The sequence below is a fragment of the Dipodomys spectabilis genome, unplaced genomic scaffold (genome assembly GCF_019054845.1).
Source record: "Dipodomys spectabilis isolate Male_0828 unplaced genomic scaffold, ASM1905484v1 ptg000618l, whole genome shotgun sequence".
Taxonomy (NCBI): Eukaryota; Metazoa; Chordata; class Mammalia; order Rodentia; family Heteromyidae; genus Dipodomys; species Dipodomys spectabilis.
Window position 1 is genome coordinate 35,604 of NW_024871295.1, and position 24,259 is coordinate 59,862.

A 24,259-nucleotide genomic window follows, 5' to 3' on the forward strand; every position below is an offset into this window, starting at 1 on the left:
GATCAGAGGCCGGCAGAGAAATGGAGACAGCTAGGAAAGCGCTCAGTCCCGGGGGGCTTCACCTCTGGGCTCAGAACCCCTGCTAGCCCCCAACCTCCAGTTCTTTGAAGTTCAGCTCTCTCCTTTAGGAATGCACACTTCTGAAGATTTTTGCTTTGGGGGGAGAGTGTATAACAGCTGTAAAGATTCCTATGAACCAGCCTTTATCAGAGAGATAAAGACCAGCTGTTTTGCTAATTGCCCTCCACTCCTTGGCCTGATTATTAATGGATGCCCTTGCCTTGAGTTCAAACAGCTTAATTAGCTCAAGTTAAGTGTTCCCAATAAATTTACTAACCTATGATAAGCTCTTCTTTAATAGGAAACGTGCAGTTCTTAATTAAACAGAATAATTGACAACGCCATGTCCGTTATAAGTAATGGTCGCTGTGTTTCTGTGTTAACTCAGTAGGCGATGCTGAGGGTTTATTGTTGCGGGCCCCGGGGCCCATTGGTTGGATGTGCCCTCACACCAACCCGCCATGAGCTGGGGTGACCCACTGGGCTCCAAACCACACTCCACAGTGATGTCTGGGCAGGAATCTGTGCACTGCCCCTGGAGCACCAGGAACTTACTGTCCCTAACCTCAAAAGATGGAGAGAGACCTGACCTCTGGCAGAGCCCCTGGGGAGCAGCTGCAATCCCTAAACAAAAACAGAAAAGACAAATGTCCTTTCCCATGCCTCTTTTATTTCCCTAGGAGGAAAAATTTGTATTTATAAGTGTATATATTTGTATGTTGTATATAAGTGTGTGTGCGTGTTTATGTGTTTGTAATTTGTTTTTCAGATAGGGTCTCATGCTTTTGCCCAGCCTGATCAGACCTTGACTGCTACCCCCATTGGAGCTGGTACATTTAATCCCAGCAGATTGACTTCAACGCTTCAGCCATCTGTTAAATGGGTCAGTGGTTAGTATCTCTGCCAAAGTGGGAAACCTTGTCAGTCCTGCAACAATAACATGATTTGTTCAAAAGCACACGTCCTAGATGTGATAATAAAAGTTTTTTAGGGGCTGGGAAGGTGGCTCAGTGGTAGAGCGCTTGCCTTGCATGCCTGAGGCCCTGGGTTCGATTCCTCAGCGCCACATAAGAAAAAAGCCAGAAGTGGCGCTGTGGCTCAAGTGGTAGGGCGCTAGCCTTGAGCTGAAGAGCTGAGGGACAGCGCCCAGGCCCAGAGTTCAGGCCCCATGACTGGACCCCCCCCAAAAAAATTTTTTTTAAAGCTTTCATGTCATCTTGTGAAGCCTTTACACAGACGCTGGGACAAAGATAATATAGATATTTTGGGCTGGGTGCTGTTAGCTCACACCTAGCTACTCAGGAGGCTGAGATCCGAGGATCATGGTTCAAAGCCAGCCCAGGCAGGAAAGTCCCTGAGATTTTTTTTTTTTTTTTTGGTCCGGTCGTGGGGCCTGAACTCTGGGCCTGGGCACTGTCCCTCAGCTCTTCAGCTCAAGGCTAGCACTCTACCACTTGAGCCACAGCGCCACTTCCGGCTTTTTTCTTTTTGCTTATGTGGTGCTGCGGAATCGAACCCAGGGCCTCAGGCATGCAAGGCGAGCGCTCTACCACTGAGCCACCTTCCCAGCCCGTCCCTGAGATTTTTATCTCCAATGAACCATCAAAAAAGTCAGAAGTGGAATTGTGGCTCAAGTGGTAAGGCCTAATTCCCAGCACCAACAGGGAGAGGAAGAAAGGGGAGGGAAGAAGGGAATAGGAGAGGAGGGGAGGGAAAAAAGGAAGGAATGAGGAGAGGAGGGGAGGGGAGAGGAGGGGAGGGGAGGGGAGGAAAGGGGAGGGGACAGCTGAGGAGGCATTTACTATTGGCCACTGTCTTCAGTATTGATCGTGATAATGTTCTGGGACTGGAACTGGGTTCACTTCAGTATCTTTCTTTACACTTAGAACTGTACAGCTCTGCATGGGTTGGGTTTTGTTATTTCCAGGCAGGAAAGTGAGTCTGTTTGGAGACCCTGCCTAAGACTGGCCCACACTGAGGCAGCACGGGGTAGCTACAAACAAGTACAATGGGTAAGACATTGACCCCTGTCACTACAAACCTGGCCGCTGGGATTCAGACCTGGCCAGGTCTCGATTTTAGACAAGAAGCTACAGTGCTGTGGAGTAAACCTTTAAGATGCTGGTCCAGCTTTTACCTATGGAAAGGGGTGAAATGAAAAGAAATCGAGGAGGGAGAAGAAAGCCATAATGTATCTTTCTACTGCATGGTGATTCATAATAAGAAATACATATAGTCTGGTCTTTGCCCTCAGTTCTTAGCAGCAAACTACTGAAACCCTTATCATTTCCTGAGCTCGCAGCATGCCAGGAAAATATTTCACTCAAATACTTCATCTGAGCATCTCACTCCAGCCCCAGAGCTCGCAATCCCTCCAAACTCCCTCGGGTGACCAAAGCATCTTTCCCTGGAGAGTGGTGACTCTTGGGCCTGAGTTCAAGCCTCAGAACCAACACACACACACACACACACACACACACACACACACACACACACACACCTAATCCAGCCTGGAGTCCTGACCCACTCCTAGGGGCCATTCATGGGAATGGAGCTTGGGGAACAAATCACCCCCCACACACAAAGCTCCCCCTCTTAAAGGTCCTGCTCCCTCCACACTTCCACACTGGGCCCACGCTCCTCACCCCATCACCCTTTGGAGAAGCCCCATCACAGAGGCTCTTGTACAACTGATCCTCCATCCTGGGGTCGGTCAAAGACCAGCAGAAGTGACAGGAGAACGGCCTACAGGAAGCAAGACTTTGCTAGTGGGGAGATGGGAAAGGTGGAGACTACAGTTCTACAAGCTTATGGGTTCAGATCCTGGGTGTCAAGCTCCATGGCATACTTCTTGCCTTCCTAGGTACCGAGGCGTGAATGATGCCAGTGGCCGTCCCTCTGAGATCCAAGAGAAAACCTCCCAGGACAACGAGCATCCCTCAAATCTAGGACAGATGCCTCCTTTGGGCAATAATGGCCTCGTTTCCTCCTCAGCGGGTGACTCAACTCTTTTTTCCTTCATCTCCAAGCAAGGCTGAATAAAACCAGATATAGGCTTCTTGCTGGTATGAAGCAAACTTGGCTGGAAAACCCATTGTGGAGCTTTGTTTCCACAGCCACCTGCTAACCTGACTGTATCACACGGAGAGGAGTTCCCCACAGAGACTGAAAGTGTTGCTGAAAATCATCAGCAGAGACCTGGGGCTGTGGCAGGCCTGTGGAGACACCTCAGCATCTGTGCCGGGTACCTCCTCCTCTGCTCCTAATCACCCTCCTCATGGTGTTTTTAAATACCCTGGCACCCAAGCGGTTCACCTAAGTTCTGTATTCTGGAGCAAAGCAAACAGAATGGAGGGGCACTGTGCAAGAAGATCATTTTATGGTCAGTATCCCTGAGCACTTCCTGGCCTGTTCATCTAGGGCCACTAACCAAGTAAGCATAGTGTATCACTGGTTCGTGTCACTCCATCTTTAGGACAAATTCAAAAAGCAGATGTCCCAAGGGATGTCTTAGCATCATTGCACCAGACATCCAAGCATTGACTAGACTATTTCCAATGTATCGTGACACAGTTAATGATAATAAATGCAATTTGAGTGCCCTCCTGGCCTTGTAGATATGAGGTTGGCCAGTGTCTTTCTCCCCCATAGAAGTGGACAACTTGTCATCTTTCATTCTAAGTCCAGTGATAGTCTAAGCTCATGTTTTAGAAGCAATGGTACCAGCAGAGCACAAACTGCTCTAGGCTATCAGACAAAGGAACTGGTTAGAAGGGTTTGGAGGTGGGTAGGAAAGAAGAAGGAATGATAACAGAGTTTCTGATGACCGTGGCTGGAGCCCACATGGCCCTGACTAGTAAGTACCATACTGTTGGAAATGCAGTTGCAGTCCAGACTAGGTTTCACTCCACCAAGCCATCATCACACAAAGGAATTTGGACTCACCCCAACTTTGCTCCACACAACAGCTACAGAACTTCCCTCCTTTCCCACTGTCTGATCTCCAAATGGTCCTCCTAACCTGCCCCCACACCGTGCCCCCAGAAAAAGGAAGCCAGCTGGCAGAGCAATAGAAAAACCACATATAGTTTACCCAAACTCCCAGCCCGGCAGTACAGATTGTAGAAGAGATGTCAGCAACCAAGCTACCACAGGTTGACTATTGACAGCACCACCTTGTGGCCAGCACTGGGGACAACATGACCTATCATCTTTTATCCTCATAACCACTATTTAAATAGTTTGAGTTTGGTTCTCGTCATTTACCAACTTCTTAACCTTGGATGAGGTGTTCAATTACTCTGAACCTCAGTTTTCTCAGAAAAGTAAAGCTGATGCTGGTCTTACTCTCTCCAAGGATGGTTATGAAGATCACAGGATATCCTCCTTTGGTCTCATTGTGTAAATGTTTAGAGTCCTGCTTATTTCATCATGTCCAAGTGTAATTTTTTGTTGGTTTTCCTTAAACTATACATTGGGTTTACTTGTAGATTTATAGGCACATTCTAATTAGTACAGATGAGGGAAGCCATGCAACCTATGTTTCTTTGGGTCTGGCTTACTTCGCTTAGGAGAGGATCACAAGGGCTCAATAGCTTTGTGCATATGATCATATAAAATGATGCTTGTCGTTTATTGCAGCATTGTTTACCATAGCTAAGATATTCAACCATCCCAGATGCCCCTCAGTAGATGAATGGATCAAGAAAATGTGTTATAGATACACAATGGAAGTCTATGCCTCCATCAGAAAGAATGACATTGCCTCATTTGTTAGGAAATGGAAAGACATGGACAAAATTATATTAAGTGAAGTAAGCCAGACCCAAAGAAATATAGGTCCCATGGTTTCCCTTATTTGCAATAACTAGTATATGTCTGAGACAAACAGAAACTGTCAGACAAGTTGATGTTAGGCGAAATGAACCCCAAGATAAGGATTCAAATGGTTTTTTCTTTCTTGCAATTGTTTCCAACACATTTATAAGATGATTTCTCTGTATGTCCCTCCCCCATGGTAAAACCCCTGCTTTCATTGTATTTCATGTTGGTATAATTTGTGGAGGGGAAGGGAAAAAAACAAACTGTTTAAATAGGGATACAGGTGGACCCATTACAACAATGAGATGTACAAGACCTTATGTCAAAAAACAAACTTTACAACTTTGGTGAGGGGGTAGGGGGTGGGAGGTGGAGAGGGGAAGGGATGGAATGGGGAAACAAAGGAGGAGGCAACAATACTTGATAAGAAATGTACTCATTATCTTGCCCATGTAATTGTAACCCCTCTGTATGGTATTTTCACAATAAAAAAAAAAAATGATGCTTGTCGAGATGAATTCCAAGAAATGGAAACAAGAGTTGGTTTTTTTTTTTAAATTTTACTTTGTGTGGGTTTTTTTTCTGTTTCCCCCATTTTGTTGCTTTTTTAATTTCTGTACCTTTTGTCTTGTATGTAAATTTATCTGGTTTGAGGTGGGAATGGGAAGCACAGAAATGGTGGGAAAATGTGTGAACTATGCAGCCAGTGATTCTCACTAGACACTATGTTGGAAATGAACTATACCATGGGGGGTTGGATGCCAAGAGGGGGGAAAAATGGGAGAAAACGAGGGTAGAGGTGACACTGTTCAAAAAGAAATAGACTCAATGCCTGACTTCTGTAACTATAACCCCTCTGTACATCACCTTTACAATAAGTTTTTTTAAAAATGATAAAAAGAAAAGAAAAGATCACAGAAGGAAATTCATAGGAAGTAGTTAGCAAACCTCCAGCACACAGTGGTCAGCGGCAGTGGTGGAACTTCTCTTATTACCTGCCATGACTCTATCCCCTACAGAACTCTGAGACTCCGGAGCTGGGGACCCCAATAATCACTTGACGTTGCCAACACCTGGCAGTGCCTGGCACCCAGCAGATGGCAGAATTGCATGTGTATCTAATTTCCTCTTTTTGTTTTACCACTCATACTGTAGGTCCCTAAGCTGAGAGCTCATACATCCATCCACTCCATTCCCCCTCCACCCTCTCTGCTTCTTGCCTTCCCACCCCTACCATGAAACACAGGCCCACTAGATAACAGGCTCCTGGGATGCTATCCTCTGGAGTGTGGGCTGAGCCCATGCAGCCTAGGGGAGTGAGGGACGTGGCTGGTCTCTGCTGCCCGAGGGCTCCGAGCCTGACTCCTGGCGCCCATCTGCAGACTTTACCCTGCCAATCAAGAGTCCTCCCCAGCCTCCTTTTTCCTGCTTGCCTATGGTCTCTGCTTTAAAGTAATAATTAATCTAACGTGGGGTGTCTTTTTCCCTCTGGAAGAAAAATTCTTTACCAGCAGGAAATGGAGCAGAGTGTGGGTGGATTTAACAAGGACGTAGAAAGCTTATGTAAGTGGCATTATTATATGTGATTATATCACCAGGGCAAGAGAAACTTGATTTCTGTTTGGGTGTTATACCGATCATTAAGTTTCAAGCTTACAGGAAATAAAATAAAGAAGGAAAGCCAGAAGGGCCTTTGCTGGCCCAGACTCCTTCTCTCCCTCACCTATAATAATGCCCACACTTCTCCAGCCCTCCTATAGTTCAGGTGTTGGTTCTCAGAGCCAAGAGATACAGTGAGCCCCCCACCCCCCAAAAAATGGTAACACTCGCCATTCACTAATAGGGAAATTGAGTCATGGAGTTGTTTTTTTTTTTTTTTTTTGGCATTCCTTGACAAGATCCCATGGATGGCAACTGGGAGGCAAGAATCCAGCCCAACTCCTGCTACCCCAATTACACCCTCTAATATAAGTGAGCACCGCAGCTACCCACAGAACCAAGAACCTGCCGGCCAGAGTCATTGTTGGACCAAATCTACCACAAATGAGTTGGGGGAGGAGGAAAGTCAGCCCCATAGTTTTTGTCTTGCTTTTAATTAAGTTAACTTTCTGACTTGCGGGCAGCCTGAATGTCAGTAATTGCGACACTCAGAACTTTGTATGAGAAATTCGTATACATTAAAACTTTGAAGCCAGGCGCCAATAGCTCACGCCTATAATCCTAGCTACTCAGAAGGCTGAGGTCTGAGGATCGAGGTTCAAAGCCAGCCCAGGCAGGAAAGTCTGTGAGGCTCTTATCTCCAATGAACCACCAGAAAACCAGAAGTGGCGCTGTAGCTCAAGTGGTAGAGCGCTCGCCTTGAACTGAAGCGCTCAGGGACAGGGCCATGATCAGGAAAACAATAACCACAACTTCGTACCTGTGACACTGGGAACTCAAATGTGGTGGGAGGCGGGGAGAGACTAACCCTGCATGCAGATGTGCATGTGAGCTGCCGGCCCCTGCTTTTAGGCTGGGAGATCTACATCTCCCCATCCACAGCCCCTCGGGACACTTCTAGTTGTACTACATCTGCTTTTCTCCTGGCTATTGTTTATCCTCCAGACCTATTAAGAAGCAACTCACTTGTAAAAAAAAAAAAAAAATTAAATGCATTTATTGATATCAGAAGCTTTACAACACTTTTATAAATGGAAAACCAATATTGTGTTATAAACTACAAGCAACCATTGAACAAAATATAATAAAGACCTCCTTAAAAATTAAATCTCAGCTAGCATTCCGTTCTGGACATGGCAGGGCTCCGGGTCTGCTCTTTCTCTGATCAAAGCAGGCTAGGGGAGAAGCCTGTCAGAGGTGTGTCCAGATTCCCCAGGTGGAACTGCGGTCATCAGGCAGCAAAATGGAACCAGCAGGGTCAGCTCAAAATACCTCCCAAACAAGACCGTCGGCTGTTGCATCGCAGTGCCAGAGATGGAACCCAGGACCTCAAATGTACCCAGCAGTCACTCTACCACAGAGCCCTGCTCCAAGCCCAAGGAGGGCAGGAAGAAAGGGAGGGAAGAAGGGAAGGAGGCAGGGAGGGAGAGGAAGGAAGGAAATGAAGGAGGAAGAAAGAGAGGGAGAGGGGGAGGGAGGGAAGGAGGGAAAAGGAAGAAGGGAGGGAGGGAGGAAGGAAAGGAGGGAAGTAGGAAGGGAAGAAAGAAGGTGGGGAAAGAGGAAGGAGGGAGGAGGAAGGGAAGGAAGGAGAGAGGAAGGGAAAGAGGAGAATGACATGAAAGAGGAAGAAAGGGAAGGAGGGAAAAGAGGAAGGAGGGAGGAAAAGAAGGAAGAGAGGGAGGGAGGAAGGAAGGAAGGAAAGAAGGAAGAAAGGAAGGAGGGAGGGAGGGAGGGAGGAAAAAGGAAGGAGAGACGGAGGAATTAGATGAAGGAGGAAGAAAGGGAAGGAGGGAAAAGAGGAAGGGGGAAGGGAAGAAAAGGAGGGAGGGAGGGAAGGACGGAAGGAAGGAAGGGAGGGAGAGAGAGGAAGGAGGGAGGGAGGGAAGAAGGGAGGGAGAGAGGGAGCAAAGGAGGGAAGAATGAGATGAAGAAGGAACAAAGGGAAGGAGGGAAGAGGAAGGAGGAAGGGAGGAAAAGGAAAAGGAAGGGAAGGAGGGAAGGAAGGAAAGAAGGAGGAGGGAGGGAGGGAGGGAGGGAGGGGGGGTCGGACCCTGACACCCTGCCTTGCTCTTCACCATTTAGCACCTTCATGCATTCCTGCCCACGAGGGGCAAATACTCTGTCCTCATTTTGCCTTTTTCCCCTGGCCTCTGGCCCAGCGCTGCGCATGTACACCCTACCCCCTCACCTTCTTGACACACATGCCCCGCGCTGCCCGCTGCCCGTGGCCTGGTGAGCCTAGCTCCAGGCTCCCTCCTTTCTCCTGTCGGCCGCCTTTGCCGGCAGCTGGCTCCAGATGAGTTTCTTCTCCGGACTCCATTGCCAGAAATGGATTTCTTGGGCCAAGGAGAATGCCCATGGTGGATGCGTGGAAATTCAGTCAGGTTATTTTCCAGAGGGTCTGACTTCTGGCTCCCAAGGCCGGGGTTTGTACATCCACTTTACTGGGCCCTGGCCAGAGCCAGGCTTCTCATTCATTCTGGAAGTCTTTGCGGGTAAGCTCGTGGGTGAGATTGCGGAGGGGTGTTGGTCAAATGTGCATTCCTCTGATCATTGTTTGGGCTAAACCTTTCCTTGTGGGCTTAGCTAATTGCATTCCTCCTTGGGGGGCTGCCTGTCCCCACCCCTTTCTGTGTGCTATCCAGATGGGAAGCAGGTGGATTTTCCTGAGTTCTTTCAAAAAAATCAATTGAGTCATACCAGGTACCAGTGGCTCACACCTGTAGTCCTGTCAGGAGACTGTAGCCAGTCAGGAGACTGAGATCTAAGGATCAAGGTTCAAAGCCAGCCCAGGAGGGAAAAGTCCGAGAGACTCACCTCCAATTTACCACCAAAAAATTTTAAAAGGCCAGAAATGGAGATGTGGCTCAAGTGGTAGAGTACCAGCCTAGAGCATAAAAGCTCAAGGACAGTGCCCAGGCCCTGAGTTCAGGCCCCAGTTCCCACACCAATCAGAGCTTTCTTTCAAGTGTGGGCAGCCTGGGGTAGCATGGGGTCTGATATGGGGGGAGGAGAGGAGGGAGGAGGGGCTGCAAGGAGGAGGCTGGTTGGAAACGAGAGTCTGGGTTGTTTACTGGAGACTGGAGCCTTTCAGCTGCACCATACTGCCTCCTAAGGACTCCATGGCTACTTGGGGACTGTTGGTGCCGCAACTGAAGGCCGTATCCCCAGCCTCCGTCACGCAGAGCACTCTGCAAGGGGGTGGCCAGCTGAGTTAGCCACACAGGATACTAGGCCAGGCGGTGTGTATCCTCTTAGTCCAGTGTGTACCCCAGAACAGTGGGACACAGCCGTGCATGTCTGCTTTGAAAATCCCCCAGTCATTTTTTTTGTGGTTGTTAATGCTGTTAAAAAAATAATATTAAGCTGGGTGCAGGTGGCTCACGCCTGTAATTTTAGCGACTCGAGAGGCTGAGATCTGAGGATTGCAATTCAAAGCCAGCCAGGGCACAACTGTCTGTGAGACTCTTATCTCCAATTAACCGCCAAAAAGTTAGAAGTGGTGCTGTGGCTCAAGTGGTACAGTGCTAGCCTTGAGCAAAAGAAGCTCAGGGACAGCATCCATGCCCTGAGTTTGAGCCCCAGGACTAGGAAAAAATTAATACTAATAATTTAGGGCTGGGAACCTGGCTCAAGTGACGGAATGCCTACCTAGGAACTTCAAAACCCAGTACTTCCAAAAAGATTAAAAATAAACGATCAAGGGGGGACAAAAATGTTCCAAGTACTTCACAGGTCCATATGAAAACTGGAATAATTAAACCCCACTAAAAATTTTTTAACTGGGAGGAGGAAAACAAGAGAGTAATAAACAGGTAAAGCTGATCAAATCAGATTTGCTTTGGAAGTATCACAGCGAAAGCCCTTTGTACAATTAATATATAAGCTAACCAAAAAATGAAAAAGATTGAAATCAGTTTACATCGTCACTGCAAAAAAAAAAAAAAAAGTTTAATGTTAAAAAATCACAGAATGAGCCGGGCGCTGGTGGCTCACGCCTGTAATCCTAGCTACTCAGGAGGCTGAGATCTGAGGATCTCGGTTCAAAGCCAGCCCGGGCAGGAGAGACCGTGAGACTCCTATCTCCAATAAACCACCAGAAAACCGGAAGTGGCGCTGTAGCTCAAGTGGTAGAGCGCTCGCCTTCAGCTGAAGAGCTGAGGGACAGCGCCCAGACCCAGAGTTCAAGCCCCACGACTGACAAAAAAAAAAAAATCACAGAATGTGATATGCTGCAGGTCACAAGCATGGCCCGGGGTAACAGGGCCCCAGAAGTAGAAGAAGTGAGAAATCCAAGAGCAACTTAGTTCTCTCTCAGGAGCAGGGTGGAAAGGCTGAGGAGCAGCTTGGAATATTCATGAGATCTCAAAGCCTAGATGACTCTCAGGTTCGTGTGAGGAAGGGAAGAAGCAGAGAGCAGTCAGACGGGAAGCCAGATCTTAGCAAGGCGCTCCACACACAGGCCCGGCAGTCTCTACCATTGGTCAGAGGGAGAAGAGCAAACGACACTCAGTAAAAGGCAGTATCAAAGCTGGGAGTAGTAGTGCATGCTGTAATCCCAGCACCTCAGAGACTGAAGCAGGAGGATCATGAGTTTGAAGGTAGCCTGAGCTATATACACAAACTCCCAATAATAAAAAAAATACCAGTTATTATGCATACATGATCTTTGGGATCTATATCAGTGTTGCCAACGTGGGTGCGCTTGTATATGCGCGTGTATATCGGCATGGGTACAGCAGTGCTCAAGAATTTGCTGGGGGCGGGGAGGAGTTGAGGAGGCAGGGAGGGAAGCGATGGTAGGGGAAAAACAAAGGAGGAGGTAACAATGCCTGATAGGAAATGTACTCATTACCTTACTCATGTAACTGTAACCCCTCTGTACAGTATTTTTACAATAAAAGAAAAACATTTTTAAAAGAAAATTTGTTTGGATGGATGAGAAAATGGATGGATGGTGGTAGACAAAAGGATGCATGAATGGATGAATGGATAGTATGACAGGTAGATGGATGAATGGTATGAGTGGATGATGAACAGATGATGGATGGATGGATAGATGGGTAGGTAGGTGGGTGAATGGTGATAAATGAGTGGATAGATGGGTTAATGATGGATGGATGAATGGATAGATGGATGGGCAAGTGGATGCACGATGGATGAATGAATGGATGGATGAATGGCTGTCTGGGCTGACATGTGGGTAATGGGTAGGTGGATATAGATGGACTGATTATACAACTATGCCTGTCCTCTAGACCTCGAGGCCAATGGCATGCTTGCCTCTCCACACACATGCATTCCCCGCCAGCATCTGCTTCTCGCACATGGCTAGTCAATGCTCTAGACCCGCGTCTCCCAAGCCCTTTGGTCCAACCTTGAGCTCTGGACAGGCGATAGTCTAGAATATTTGCTGTCCTGTGCTGCCATCTAGAGGATACATTCTGGTACTGCAACAAGGGGCTCTCAAGTCTACAACAGGTTCACCTAAGGCATTGGGAGCTGGTCTGAACCCTTTCAAAGGAAGAAATCACCAGGCCAATTAAGGTGCACAACCAGGCGCTATTAAGGAAGCACAGCGTGGTCACTTGGCAGAGCCAGGAAGAGCGGGAGTCATCAAGAAGCAGGAGTTTCCATACAGGAGTTAGGGGTTCTCCTCGCCCAACCCGATCCTTATTGGAGCCTCATCTGTCGCTCCATTCTCCTTCAAGCTTGTCAGTATTCTACGGTGACGCTGCACAACAGGCCAGTTGAGGCAGAAAGGTGGACTGTGTTTGAGAAGTCAGCTAAACAAGACAAGGGACTTGTCACAAGGCTGAGTGTGCTGAGTATGGTGGTGCATAACTGTAACCCCAGCTACACAGGAGCAGAGAGACAGGAGGATCGCAGTCCCGGGCCAGCCTGGCTCAAAGCTCAAAGCCCTATCTGAAAGCAGGGCTCAAGTGTTGCAGGCCTGCCTAACAAGCAAGGCCCCACTTCAATCTCCAGATGTAAGACCAGCCCTGATGCCAAGCAGCCGATTGAGGAGGGTTGTATTAAGCAGTTGAGGGGTGTCCTTTTCATAGCTGGTGGGGTCCTTCTTATAGCTGGGCACTGTCTGGTGCCCATCTCCCCCTCAGAACTATGGATGTCAAAATCAATTTGCTTCCTCTGGCTGTTCTTGCCAGGGATGGGCAACACCTTCCACCCGTGCTGGAGCCCAGGAATGGATGAAAACACCCTTCCAGCTGGGCTTCCTCACACGCAGTGAGGCCTGAACCACCCCAGGGTGCTCTAGTCCTGATGGCCGCCACCGTGCCCACCTGAGGAAGGTGACTGAGCACCCTACCGGCTCCACCTCGCCTCTGGCTTCCGCTGAGACACAGCTCCTGTCACTCAGGCTCCTGCTGACTCGGGCTCCTGACACATTCCTCCAGCTTACGTTTCTGCTGAGTCACGGCTCCATCACTCAGGTTTCCGCTGAGTCACGGCTCCATCACTCAGGTTTCTGCTGAGTCACGGCTCCATCACTCAGGTTTCTGCTGAGTCACTGCCACTCAAGTTCTCCCAACTTGGCCCCTATCTTCCCCGGTGCCCTTCACCAAAGCCTCTGCCAACTCAGCCTTCTCTCTGGGTATCTCTGCTCCAGCTTCCGTGTCTTTGGTCCAACAAAGTGGGGTGATGGTGTGGCAGGGATGGGGGAGCCAGCGGGCCCCTCTACACACAAGCTAGCCTGTGGCTGGACCAGGCTGAGTCAAAGCTTTCCGGTTTCAAGTCCCGTGTACGTATCCAACGCTTTTCTGTCCCAAAGATGAGTAACTGGCAGCTCACAGCACCAAACACACACAGAGTCAAAGAAACCATGGAGCCACAGAACCACGGAGCCATGGAACCACGGAGCCACGGAACCACTGAGTATAAGATGACCTCAGTTAACCCTCGCCCGCCCCAGGCCCATGCCAGGTGTGTCTTGTCTGTGCCTGGGCCATTTCATCTCCAGGTTCTCCCATGTTGTGTGTGCGCATGTGTGTGCATGCGCATGCACACGTGTGTGTCAGTCTTAGGGCTTAAACTCAGGGCCTGAAGACTGTCGTTGAGCTTTTGTGTTCAAGGCCATCACTCACCTTGGGCCACGCCTCTATCTCTGGCTTTCTTTAATTGGACCTCTGAGCAGCTCACAGACTTCCCTGCCTGGGCTGGCTTCAAACCACAATCCTCAGATCTCAGCCTTCTGAGTAGTTAGGATTACAGGGTGAGCCACCAGCACCCAACTAGACTTTCCTTGTTTTGAGTGCATCGTGTCAGCACATCGCTTAGTTCTTTTGTCCATTCAGCGACTGATGGACCTTTAGGTCCACTGCATTCATCAGCCCTTCTGAGTCGTGCTGCGGCAACACAAGGCTCTCATCAACACGTTGCCTTTGGGTCTGCTGGGTTGTAGAGGATCTGATTTTTTGAGGAGCTCCCTGGTTTCCATAAGGGCTGGGTGCAGAGTTGCAGTTAACCCCCACCCTCTTCACACTTGCTGTCTCTTAGGGAAGAGCCATTCGTACTGGAGGGGTTATGGTTTGGGTTTGCAGGTCACTGGTCACTGGCAACTTGACTGCATGAAGGTGGACTTCAGGGTGTTTGAAGGAGACTCCCCTTAGATATGGAGGGGCACTATCCAAAGGCTGGAGCCCCGATGGAAAAAAAGATCACTAGCATACACATACGCTCCCGTCTCCTCTCTTCCTCTCCCTCCCTTCCTGGCCACCAGGATGGAACTGCTGTTTCGCCACACCTTCCACAGCAAGGGACTGAAGCTTTCAAAACAGAAGCCAAAATAGATCAATGCTTCCTCCAGGACAGAGGATGTTTCAGTCCTGTCTTAGAGACCGCCCAAACAGTCCACTCACAATTAACAGTGATCAGGGCATGACTCGGTAGTCCAGCACCTTGCTTAGCACCTGTGAGGTCCCAAGTTCAACGCTAACATTAAACACAACATTAAAACTACTGTGCTGCTCACTTACAATTTCAGGAAGAGGGTAGATCTTTACTGTTATCACAATAATGAAAAATGGTATTAAACCAACTGTACCTTTTTTTAAAAAAAACAGGCAAAAGGCCCAAAGAAACATAGGTCCCATTGTTTCCCTTACTTATAATTACTAGTGTATGTCTGAGACAAGCAGAAATGGTCAGATGTTAGGCAAAATGAACCCCAAGATAATGACTCGTGTTTTTCTTTTTTGCTATTGTTTCTAACATATTTATAATGATTTCTTTGTTGCTTTGTATGTCCCCCATGGTATAACTCGTTTTTACTGTATTTGATGTTGGTATAATTTGTGGAGTGGAAGGAAAAAAAACAAATTGTTTAAATAGGGATACAGGTGGACCCATTGCAATGAGATGTACAAGACGTTATATTGAAAAACAAACGTTACAACTTTGGTGTGTTTGGGGGGGGGGGGGAGATGGGAAGATGGGAAGGGATGGGAAGAGGAAACAAAGGAGGCAACAATGCTTGATAAGAAATGTACTCATTACCTTGCTCATGTATTGTAACCCCTCTGTACAGTATTTTCACACACACATACACACACACAAAGGCAAAGTTACATGCCATGCAAATGTCCTCTTGAAACTGTACAACTCATTAACCTCAACTGAACCAAGTTACACAGCTACAACTGACTTACTGCATCTTTACCACAAAAAGAAATTCCAGACAGGCTTCAGTGATCACACTTGTATTTCAGCTACTCAGGAAGTATCCATGAGAAGGGTACTGATTCAAAGCCAGTCAGGTAAAACATTCCCACAGACTCATCAGCTAGACTCCATGGGTTCCTGCCTGTAATCCTAGCCACTTAGGAAATGTAAATGTGATTGTAGTCCAGGTCAGCCTGACCAAAAAGTCTATCAAAATACAGCAAAAAGTGCTGGAGGTGTGGTTTGAGCAGTAGAGCAGCTGCCTAGCAGGCTTGAGATCCAGTATCACTAAATAAAAAAATAACCATCTCCATACTGCTAGCAGTCTCTCCTAACCCCATCCCTCAATCCACAGGCAGCAAGAACACTTCATGTTCTACAGATATGAACCATGAATGGGATCCTACTGCATGTGACCTCTGGGAAATGTTCCCAAGCTCATCTATGTTAGCTTCCATCACTTTCATTGTTCTTGCTTTTGAGACTCACCTATGTAGCCTCACTGGCCTTAGACACTCCGGAATTACAGGAATGCACTACCACTCCTAGTTTCATCTTTTTTCATCACTGTGGAAGGTCATGAGGAATGGGCCAATCCAATAGCATAGGCCATGGGAAGCAACCTGTGGGTCAGAGACCCTTGTCCACTCAGCACCAGGGATGTTTCTCAGAATTGCCAAACCTGGGCATTCCACACTGGACAGTCCACACAACTGGAGATTAACGTTGGCCTGACCTGGCTGGGTGCATCATAAAATACACGGAAATGGAAGGGAATCCTGAGCCGGGCACTGGTGGATCACGCCTATAATCCTACTCAGGAGGCCAAGATCAGGAGGATCAAGGTTCAAAGCCAGCCCGGGCAGGAAAGTCCATGAGACTCTTATCTCCAATAAACCACACAGAAAATCAGAAGTAGCACTGTGGCTCTCAAGTGGTAGAGCACTAGCCTTAAGCTGAAAAGCTGAGGGACAGCGCCCAGGCCGAGTTCAAGCCCCATCACCACCAAAAAAAAAAGGGGGGGGGGTAATCCTGGCATCAGTGAGCCCCCAACCTGAATTCAACCCTGCACTACTGCTGGCTTCTACCAGTTCTTTGCCAGAACTGCTCAGCCCACTCCAGTGTGCCCATCTCCTCCCAGGCTTCCCAGGGATGCGGGCACTCTCCTAAGGTATTTGGAGACATGGGTGATGGGCACGTGCTGAGTGCTTAATTTTGTATAGGTGATTGTCACGTGCATGCAAGGGGGAAAGGGGGAAAGGGAAAAAGAAAAATGACTAGTCATGTTGGCTCAAGTGGCAAATCATCTGTCTAGGAAACACAAGACCTTGAGTTCAAATAGCAGTAATGCCTAAAAGCAACTGAATTCACCAGTGACTTGTACCAGTCTTCCAAACTGCCACTTCAAGGATGGGAAGCATGAGCTCAAGAGAACCCAGACAACCTCCACCAGGAAAATCCCACTCGGAACGATAAAAGGATTATTTGGCTATGGAATTTGCTCAATAATCGAGTGTGAAACTTACTTTCATCTTCAAGGAGAAAGCCAGGTATTAAGTAATGAAAATTCCATTTAGCCAGGAGCCAAATAAGTAGAAAATGCAAATCAGTCCATTCTCCCTGCAGGAGACTCATTTTCTCACCAGCAGACTGGCAGAAGGGATGGGACCGCCAAGTGTTCCGTGCAGTCCCCTGAGAATGAACCCCCAGATCCTTGGAGCACTCACTGGCTGCAGACTGCGAAGGCGAAAGCAGGGGAGCACCAAGAGGCAAAGGGCTTGCCTACGCAAGGAGGGAGCCGGGCCCCCCCCCAGCAGCTCACCAATGCTCACTGAAACCACCTCTTCTGTGACTGACAGCATGTAATGGCCTTATTGCCACAGATGAGATCACTTGTACAAGCCAGGGGCTTCAACTCAGTCTGGGTGCCGTTTCTCAAGGAAGGGTACTACTACTCTTCCACTTAAGTCAGAGCCACTTCTGGTTTTTCGCTCACTTTCCTACCCCAGTTGGCTTTGAACCGCAACCCTCAGATCTCAGCCTCCTGGGCTGCTAGGGTTACACCACTGAACCACTGGCACCTGGCTGAGATCACATTTGTGTTCTCTTAAATTCAATGCTGGGATTACAGGAGGCTGAAAACTACACAATCTAGGATAATAAAAGCCTACTTGTTTACCTACATAAACTACACAATCTAGGATAATAAAAGCCTACTTGTTTATCTACATCGTTAAGTTGCAAGCAGCAGGTTTTGGTGGAAAACAGGGTTGACTTGAAACTCAAGCTGTTCTTTTGAGGGTGACCTCCTGCTTCAGCATGCGGAGATTACAGAGGTGTGCCACCATGTCTGGTTGTGAGAGCTGGTCTTCCTGGGACTCAGCAGTTTCCCAAACCTGTCACCAAAACCGACAGCTTAGCAAATCCCCACAGCACTTTCCCATTACGATTGTTTAGTGAGCCTTGCAATTTCCATTTGGAATTACAGGACTGGCTCCCACCACGGCTGAGACTCAGGGAAGAGGGCTATGTGAGGCCTGAGATCTCATTACCACAGTTCTGACCACTGGGGGATCAGGTGAGCCCGTCACACAAGTCACTGAGCCAGCTAGAGCCCTGGTCTTTGGGAGGAAAGCTTGCAGTAAAAATAAAAGGCACCAGCAGCAGAAACCAGAAATTTTGCCTAAACAAATCCCTGAACCTCATTCACAACAGGTTCCTCAGAACTTGCAATCAGTTTATCCCCAGAAATTCTTCTGAACCCGCAAACATCCATCCCGGGACAGGGGAGATAATGTGAACCCCTTCTCTCCATGGACCCACACCCACAAGTCTAGCCTGCAACATGTCAGGCTGCGCAGATATACAATTTCAAACACTAAAATCCTCTATTACATGCAAAATCTCAGCATTTGTGGCAAAATAAAATGCCTTTTACCCAGAGAACCTCTAACTGCTCAAGGTGCAAAGAAATCATTCCATGGCAGGAGGCTGAGGGTCAGCCCTGCCCAGAAACTGGGCAGAAGGTGAGGAGCCACATCCTGCCTGCAACAGATGACAGGACCCCATCTACAGGAGAAGTGGTGGGTGGTGTAACCACCTGCGCTTCAAGACAGGGTGTGTACTGAAGAGTATCTGCAGCACTACTCCATGTAGTGCTGGCTACACCAGTCCTTCCGAGGAAGAAGAGGAACTCAAACCTGAACCCCAACCCACTCTATCATCCTGGGCCAGACACTTCCCCCAGGCCTGCTCAAGAACTCTTCAGAGAACAGTGCAAACCACTGGCTGTACTCTTGCAAGAGCTCAAAACCACGAGCAGAAGCAGAGTCCACTGAGGCGTTTTATTTATATGCATGTGTTAATCCCTAGAAAAAGAATCCCAGGATTTTCCCTCCTGTGTGTTTCCGTCTTGCTTCTTCGTGGTCCATGATGCCAGCTGAGGTGGTCAGAACGATGAAGCTAGGGAGGAAGAGACATGCGGTGAGTTCGACACGCGGTGAGTTCAACACTGACCACCCTAAGGATTGCAGCTCACTAGAAAACAAAGGTAAAACTCAGAGAGCCTCAAATATGCTCCCATTACTTACTCCCGGGCAGGAGACATGGAATATTCAAGCACCAGGAGCTTCAAAGTGTGAAATGACTATGCCACTTGCTGTAGACTTGACAAGTCTTGTGCACAGAACAGACGTGACACTGTACACTTAACACAGTGAAGAGAAAATGAATTCAACCATTCTCAAGGACACTAAGTTTTTAGCTACAATGAAGAAACTTTTGTTGTTTTACATCCTAAAAGCCTTCAGAGAGAATTAGGTGACGACATCTTAAACATGTACTGTGAAAACTAAACCTTTAGAGTAACTTAGTCCTCAAAACAAGTACTGGATGGCAGGCTGTCTTAATTATCACCCTAACAACCCTTTTGTTTTTGTTCAGTTCTGGGGCTTCAACTCAGGGCCTCAGCACTCGAGCTTTATGCTCAAAGCTAGCGCTCTCCCACTTAAGCCACAGCTCCATTTCTGGCTTTTTTGGTGGTTTATTGGAGTTAATTCACATGGGCTTTCCTGCCAAGACTGGCTTCAAAACCCAATCCTCAGCTTTCAACCTCCTGCGTAGCTAGGATTACAGGCACCTGCCATTAGCGCCCAGCTTACCTAACCATTTTTAAAAGGAGGAAATCCATCATCTCACAACTTTGAAACCCGGAAACAAGAATTTGAACTCATGAGATTTCCAGCCCCTAATTTTCCCCAAAGCCTGGAATCAGACTTGAATCTCCCATCAGGGGGCACTCAGCAGGACACCTGCTGTACAGGAAAGACACCAAAACAGACAGTTCAACTACTCTAAATCAAATGAGAAGCCACACCCCATCTCAGCTCTCGGGCCTCTCAGAACCCAAAGCTTAATAAATGTGGCAGTGAGCTGATTTTTAAGGCAACCTGATTGGTAAGGCAATTACTGCCAAAAATGAAACCACAAAGTGGTTCACACCTGTAAATTCTAGCTACTCAGGAGGCTGAGCTAGATTACACTTCAAAATCAGCGGTGACAGAAGTCCACAAAATTCTATCTCCAATTAATTAGCAAAAAAGCAGAACTTTTTTTTTTTGGAGTTGTGGTTCAAGTGGTCGAGCATCTGCCAAGTAAATGGGAGGCCCTGCCTGAGTTCAAAGCTTGTACTACCAAAAAAAGGAAAAACAAAAGGATACAAAGTATTTCATCTAAAGTCAAATTATATCCCAGTTATTCATTTGATTAACGCTTTCTTAACTGATAAAAATCAACTCACCCAAATTGACGGGATGGGAGCAGATTATTCTGCCATTTTTCAAGGTCTTTGAGCTGCACATCAAACCGGGGGCTGATTACTCCACACTGTAAAAGGAAACAAAAATAAATAAGTCTTTGATATAAACTGACTGCAACAGAGCTCAGTGTTTGTGCTTACTTGACAGGAAAGTGCAGGGTTCAAACACTACAACTGTACCCACATATGAGTAAAAACAAGGAGCTGAGAGTAAAGGAAAAGGTGGAAACCCACAGTCATGTGTGTCCCTTGCTGGTGTCACTGTGAGCTGCAGAGCAGTGTCAGAACAAAGGACCATGCTGCACAGGCTGGAGACTATGAGCTAGACCAGACCAAACCTTCCCACTTCCAGTGAACGAAGACCACAGGTGTGCCAAGTGGGAGCGTGGGTGCCTGGAACCCACACACAAGGCCCTGGGCTCAACCTTCAGCAGAGTAAACGAAGAGCATGGGCCCCACAGCACTGAACTTCTACTACTGTCACTTTACGCTTCTGTGGCAGTGGCCTGCTGCCCAGGCCCACGCCTGCAAACTAACCTGACAGAAGGCAAGCAGCAAAAGCAGCTCCTAACTGTAAACAGCAAGCACTGCCCAAGAGCACCACAGTCTAGTCACCCTGTGAGTCCTAAAATCTCTGCAGATCACCAGTGCACCTCACTGTGGAAAGGCTCCCACCATGACACACAGAAATGAGTATGTGAGAACACTGACTCCGCTCCTCAAGCAGAGGGCTCGGATGGCGGTTAGACAGCTAGCTGTGAGCACACTTCTACACCTGCATGCACACCCAAGATGCATGCACACAAATAAGGGAACACTTCCTCCAGTCTCAGAGCAGCTGAAAGCCACAGTTCCCTGAAGCAGACTGGAACCCAGAGCCTGTCTAACTATGAACCCAACTGCCTCATTAGGCTGCTGAGGTTCTGTGCTCTGCTGTGCTGTCCATGATCACAGCTCCTCCAACCCACCAGTGGAAATACTAAGAGGAAATCAAAGCTCTTCCAAACAAGTCACCTACTTTGCATCCAGACCCTTTCCAGCAGTGAAAAATATCCACCCAGAGAACTCAGCACATCTTCCCCAGACCAAACAAAATCAAACACCCAAGCTCTGTGCAGCTATCCCTTGAGGGACATCAAGAAATTCTATTTATAACAGGATTTGAAAGTTGGGAGAACATGGAAACATTATTTGTTTTGTCCTAAAGTAACTCACCCAAGTTACTAACTAGCCAGGATACTGTAGGCATAAAGCAAGCAGAAACATGAAGACATGAAAGAGCAGCCAGACCAAGCCCACTCTCCCACTAGAGGCGGCAACTGCAACAAAACCATTTTCAACAAGCCTAGCAACTTCTCCAATAAATCTTTGGGACTTCATCTCAGTAGTTTTTACTTAACATGAAACAAGCTTGCTATATATACAGGGAAGCAACATGGAAACTGTTGCACTGAGCACTTTATCAACCAAGCCTGTCTTTAGCAATTTGTTGTGTTTTCCCATGTGGTGGACTAGCAACTTCAGCCTCTTAAAAATACCCGGTGCAAACTGACATCCTGACTCTAGAAAAAGGATCAGTTATACCGTAAGTGAAAAGGATTAGAACAATCAGGACAATTTGGTAACCTACAGGCAATAAATACAGCTAACCTATAATCCTCTCCAGAGACAAGAAAAGACAACTGTAAACTCACAGCCAGCCAGGGCTAAAAACCCTGTCTCCACCCCAAACGCAACCCAAACCTCAAGGACACAGGTAAAGCCTATGCAATAAAACTGAACTGAGTACTAATTAACATTGACATCCACTTACTCAAGACAGATTCAAAACACCCACGAGCCAGCCAAGTTCCAGCCAGTGATGGGCATATCACATCCAGGATTCAAGTACCAGACCACCAAGGCTAGCTTCTCTCCCAACACCCATCACACAGCTCGCAACTCACTCACACACAATTCAGCCCAAGTATCCAGCAAACAACTCTACAGAACAAATGAGATGCAGTAGGGCACTCTATTCAATATTTGCAAGACAAGAAAGTTAAACCATCCTTACCTTGTTTAATCTGCCTGTGAGGTTCACAACAATTTTCCCAGCTCTGTGATCATCAATGATTTCAAACTCGCCAATGTAGCCTAAGGAACAAACACAATACCTCAGTTTGCAACCCGAATTTTCCACCACCCCAGTATTCCTTTCTGCCTGCTGGATTCATCTCTCTCATCTTTCCCTTTGGGCAGCTTGGGTAGAGTTAAGCTGCTCATTTCCATACCCCCAGTACTACAGAAGACTTTGAGAGCAATACCCCAAAGAATCCAGGCTACAACTTAAAACCCACAAATTCAATGTCAGATCCCAGGCATGAATGACATGCCATGTGCCCTGACAGCCTGACACTGAAACGGAGCCAACACCACACTTACCATGCTTCATCATCACAGTGAGGAACCTGACGATGACTTTAGAGCACGGCCTGATGAGCACCTGGCGTTTGCCTCTCTTCTCAGCATTGTTGATGCTCTTGAGGGCGTCAGCCAGGACGTTCATGCGCACCATGATGGCTGCTCGGGGGAAGACACACGTATCCTCAGGGTCAACCAAGAGCCAAACCTATCACTGCCCTGCCAAAACTTACTAACCAAGTATCACTACATCTACACGAAGAGTCCCAGATCCCAGGAGGAGTGAGATCTATGTGTGCTGAATGAAGCACACGAATGACTGGGAGAATAACATTCATTTTGCACTAAGACGACCTCAGGACTGGCGGGAACTGTCAAGATGCCCAAATGAATACGCTCGGGTGTACTTTGGAGCTACTCAACATGGGTCTCTGTGTGTTCCAATCTCCTAACTCGGCAGCGTCCAGTTACTGGCACTGCCCTCACAAGTCAATTCATCTCCCGACTTCATCCCTACAGCGTCCCAGTCTACGTCTACCTAACGAACTGGTGTCATCCCACGGCTTCCCCCAGCCTGGGTCAGGCCACACACAGTCACTTTACTGGGTGACCGGACTCCCGTGTCCCCCAGGGCCGCACGCTCGCTGCCACAGACTCTAAACTTCGTGCAGGTCCTAACGACGTGGGCCAGAAGCAACCCGTCAGCCCGCCCCGCCGTCTGCGTTCCCCCCGCCCGGCCGCAGCCCGGGCTCGCCCCAAGGCCGGACGTGCCCCCGCTCCGGGCCAGTCGCCGGCCCGGTTGGCGTGAGGCCCTCCCGGGGGCGGCCCTCCCGGGCCCGCGTCCCCGGGGCCGCGCGCCCGCCCGCCGGGGACGCCCCGGGCGCCGCAGGCCGCGCCGCAGCGGCCGCTCTGCCCACGGCCCGCAGCTGCGTGCGCGCCAGCGCTGCGGCCCGCGCGCGTCGGGCGCGGCGCCCGTGGCGGGGCGTGCGGGGACCGAGCGCGGCGCCCCCCCCGAGACGGCCCCAGCCCCCCAAAGCCCAGGACCCCCGGCTCAGGAAGCCCCCGACGGCCTCTCAGGACCCGGGATCCGAATCTCAGGCCGAGGGATGGCGCCGATGGCCGGCGGATGGCACCGGAGCCCCTCAGAGAGTTTCTCACCGGCACAGAAAGATGGCGGAAAGAGAGCGGGAGGGGCGAGCGCACGGAGTTATGGGAACCGGGAGGGCTATCGCGAGACTTTCCAGGAGCCTCAACCATCCCTCGTAGAAGGGGCGGAGCCTCTTCAGGAGTTGGCAGTTGAAAGTCGATGGAATCGACCTCCCCAGGTGAGTCCGGGTGCAGCTGTCATCGGAGATCCGACTACCTTTTAGCATTTAGGATGTAAAAGAACGAAAAGGGTTGGGAAGGTGGCTCAGTGGAGGAGCGCTCGCCTTGCATGCCTGAGGCCCTGGGTTCGGTTCCTCAGCCCCATATAAGCTTGGGCTGAGGAGCCTGAGCTCGCCCAGCCACAGAGTTCAGGCCCCATGACTACATTTGAAAAAACACAAAAAGCCACCTGGCTAATTTTTTTTTTACAGCGATAACAGTTCACCATGTAGAACTGACTTTGATACTTGCGCATTTACGGTGTTACTGGAAGGTTCCCAGGAAGCGGACCCTGGCTCTTGGGACGGGTGTTAGGAGCTCAGGCGGAAAATTCGCTTCTTCCATATACAATCCTGCTTGATTTGTGGATTTACAGACCTTTTCACGGCAGTTAAAATGTGCTGTCTTTAATGGAGAGCTGCAGGCATGGCTTCAATGGTAGAGTACCTGTCTAAC

General features: G+C 48.6%; 2 protein-coding genes across 2 annotated transcripts in view; both read right to left on the reverse strand.

The window, feature by feature from the left end:
* Positions 1–2,531: 2,531 nt before the first annotated feature.
* Arl6ip1 (ADP ribosylation factor like GTPase 6 interacting protein 1) overlaps positions 2,532–24,259 on the reverse strand; it is a 32,568-nt gene continuing 10,840 nt past the window's right edge. Inside the window, exon 7 of the transcript XR_006146296.1 lies at positions 2,532–2,560. The gene's annotated coding sequence lies outside the window, so the exon portion shown is untranslated. The remainder of the gene's footprint in view (positions 2,561–24,259) is intronic.
* Positions 18,545–23,668, reverse strand: Rps15a (ribosomal protein S15a). Its single transcript, XM_042671398.1, has 5 exons — positions 23,597–23,668; positions 22,460–22,597; positions 22,092–22,171; positions 20,018–20,103; positions 18,545–18,681 (listed from the first exon to the last, which is right to left on the reverse strand). Exons 2-5 carry the CDS (start codon positions 22,590–22,592, stop codon positions 18,588–18,590), a joined length of 393 nt encoding a protein of 130 aa, XP_042527332.1. The 5' UTR covers positions 22,593–22,597; positions 23,597–23,668; the 3' UTR covers positions 18,545–18,587.

Bases quoted from the DNA above. Each gene is read 5' to 3' on its own strand.
- Rps15a (XM_042671398.1), bottom strand. From the start codon at position 22,592: ATGGTGCGCATGAACGTCCTGGCTGACGCCCTCAAGAGCATCAACAAT. The intron at 20,104-22,091 runs GTAAGGATGGTT...TTCCTTTTACAG, and splicing joins TCACAGGCAGATTAAACAAG to TGTGGAGTAATCAGCCCCCG. The intron at 18,682-20,017 runs GTGAGTTGATTT...CTTCCTCCCTAG, and splicing joins CTCCCATCCCGTCAATTTGG to CTTCATCGTTCTGACCACCT.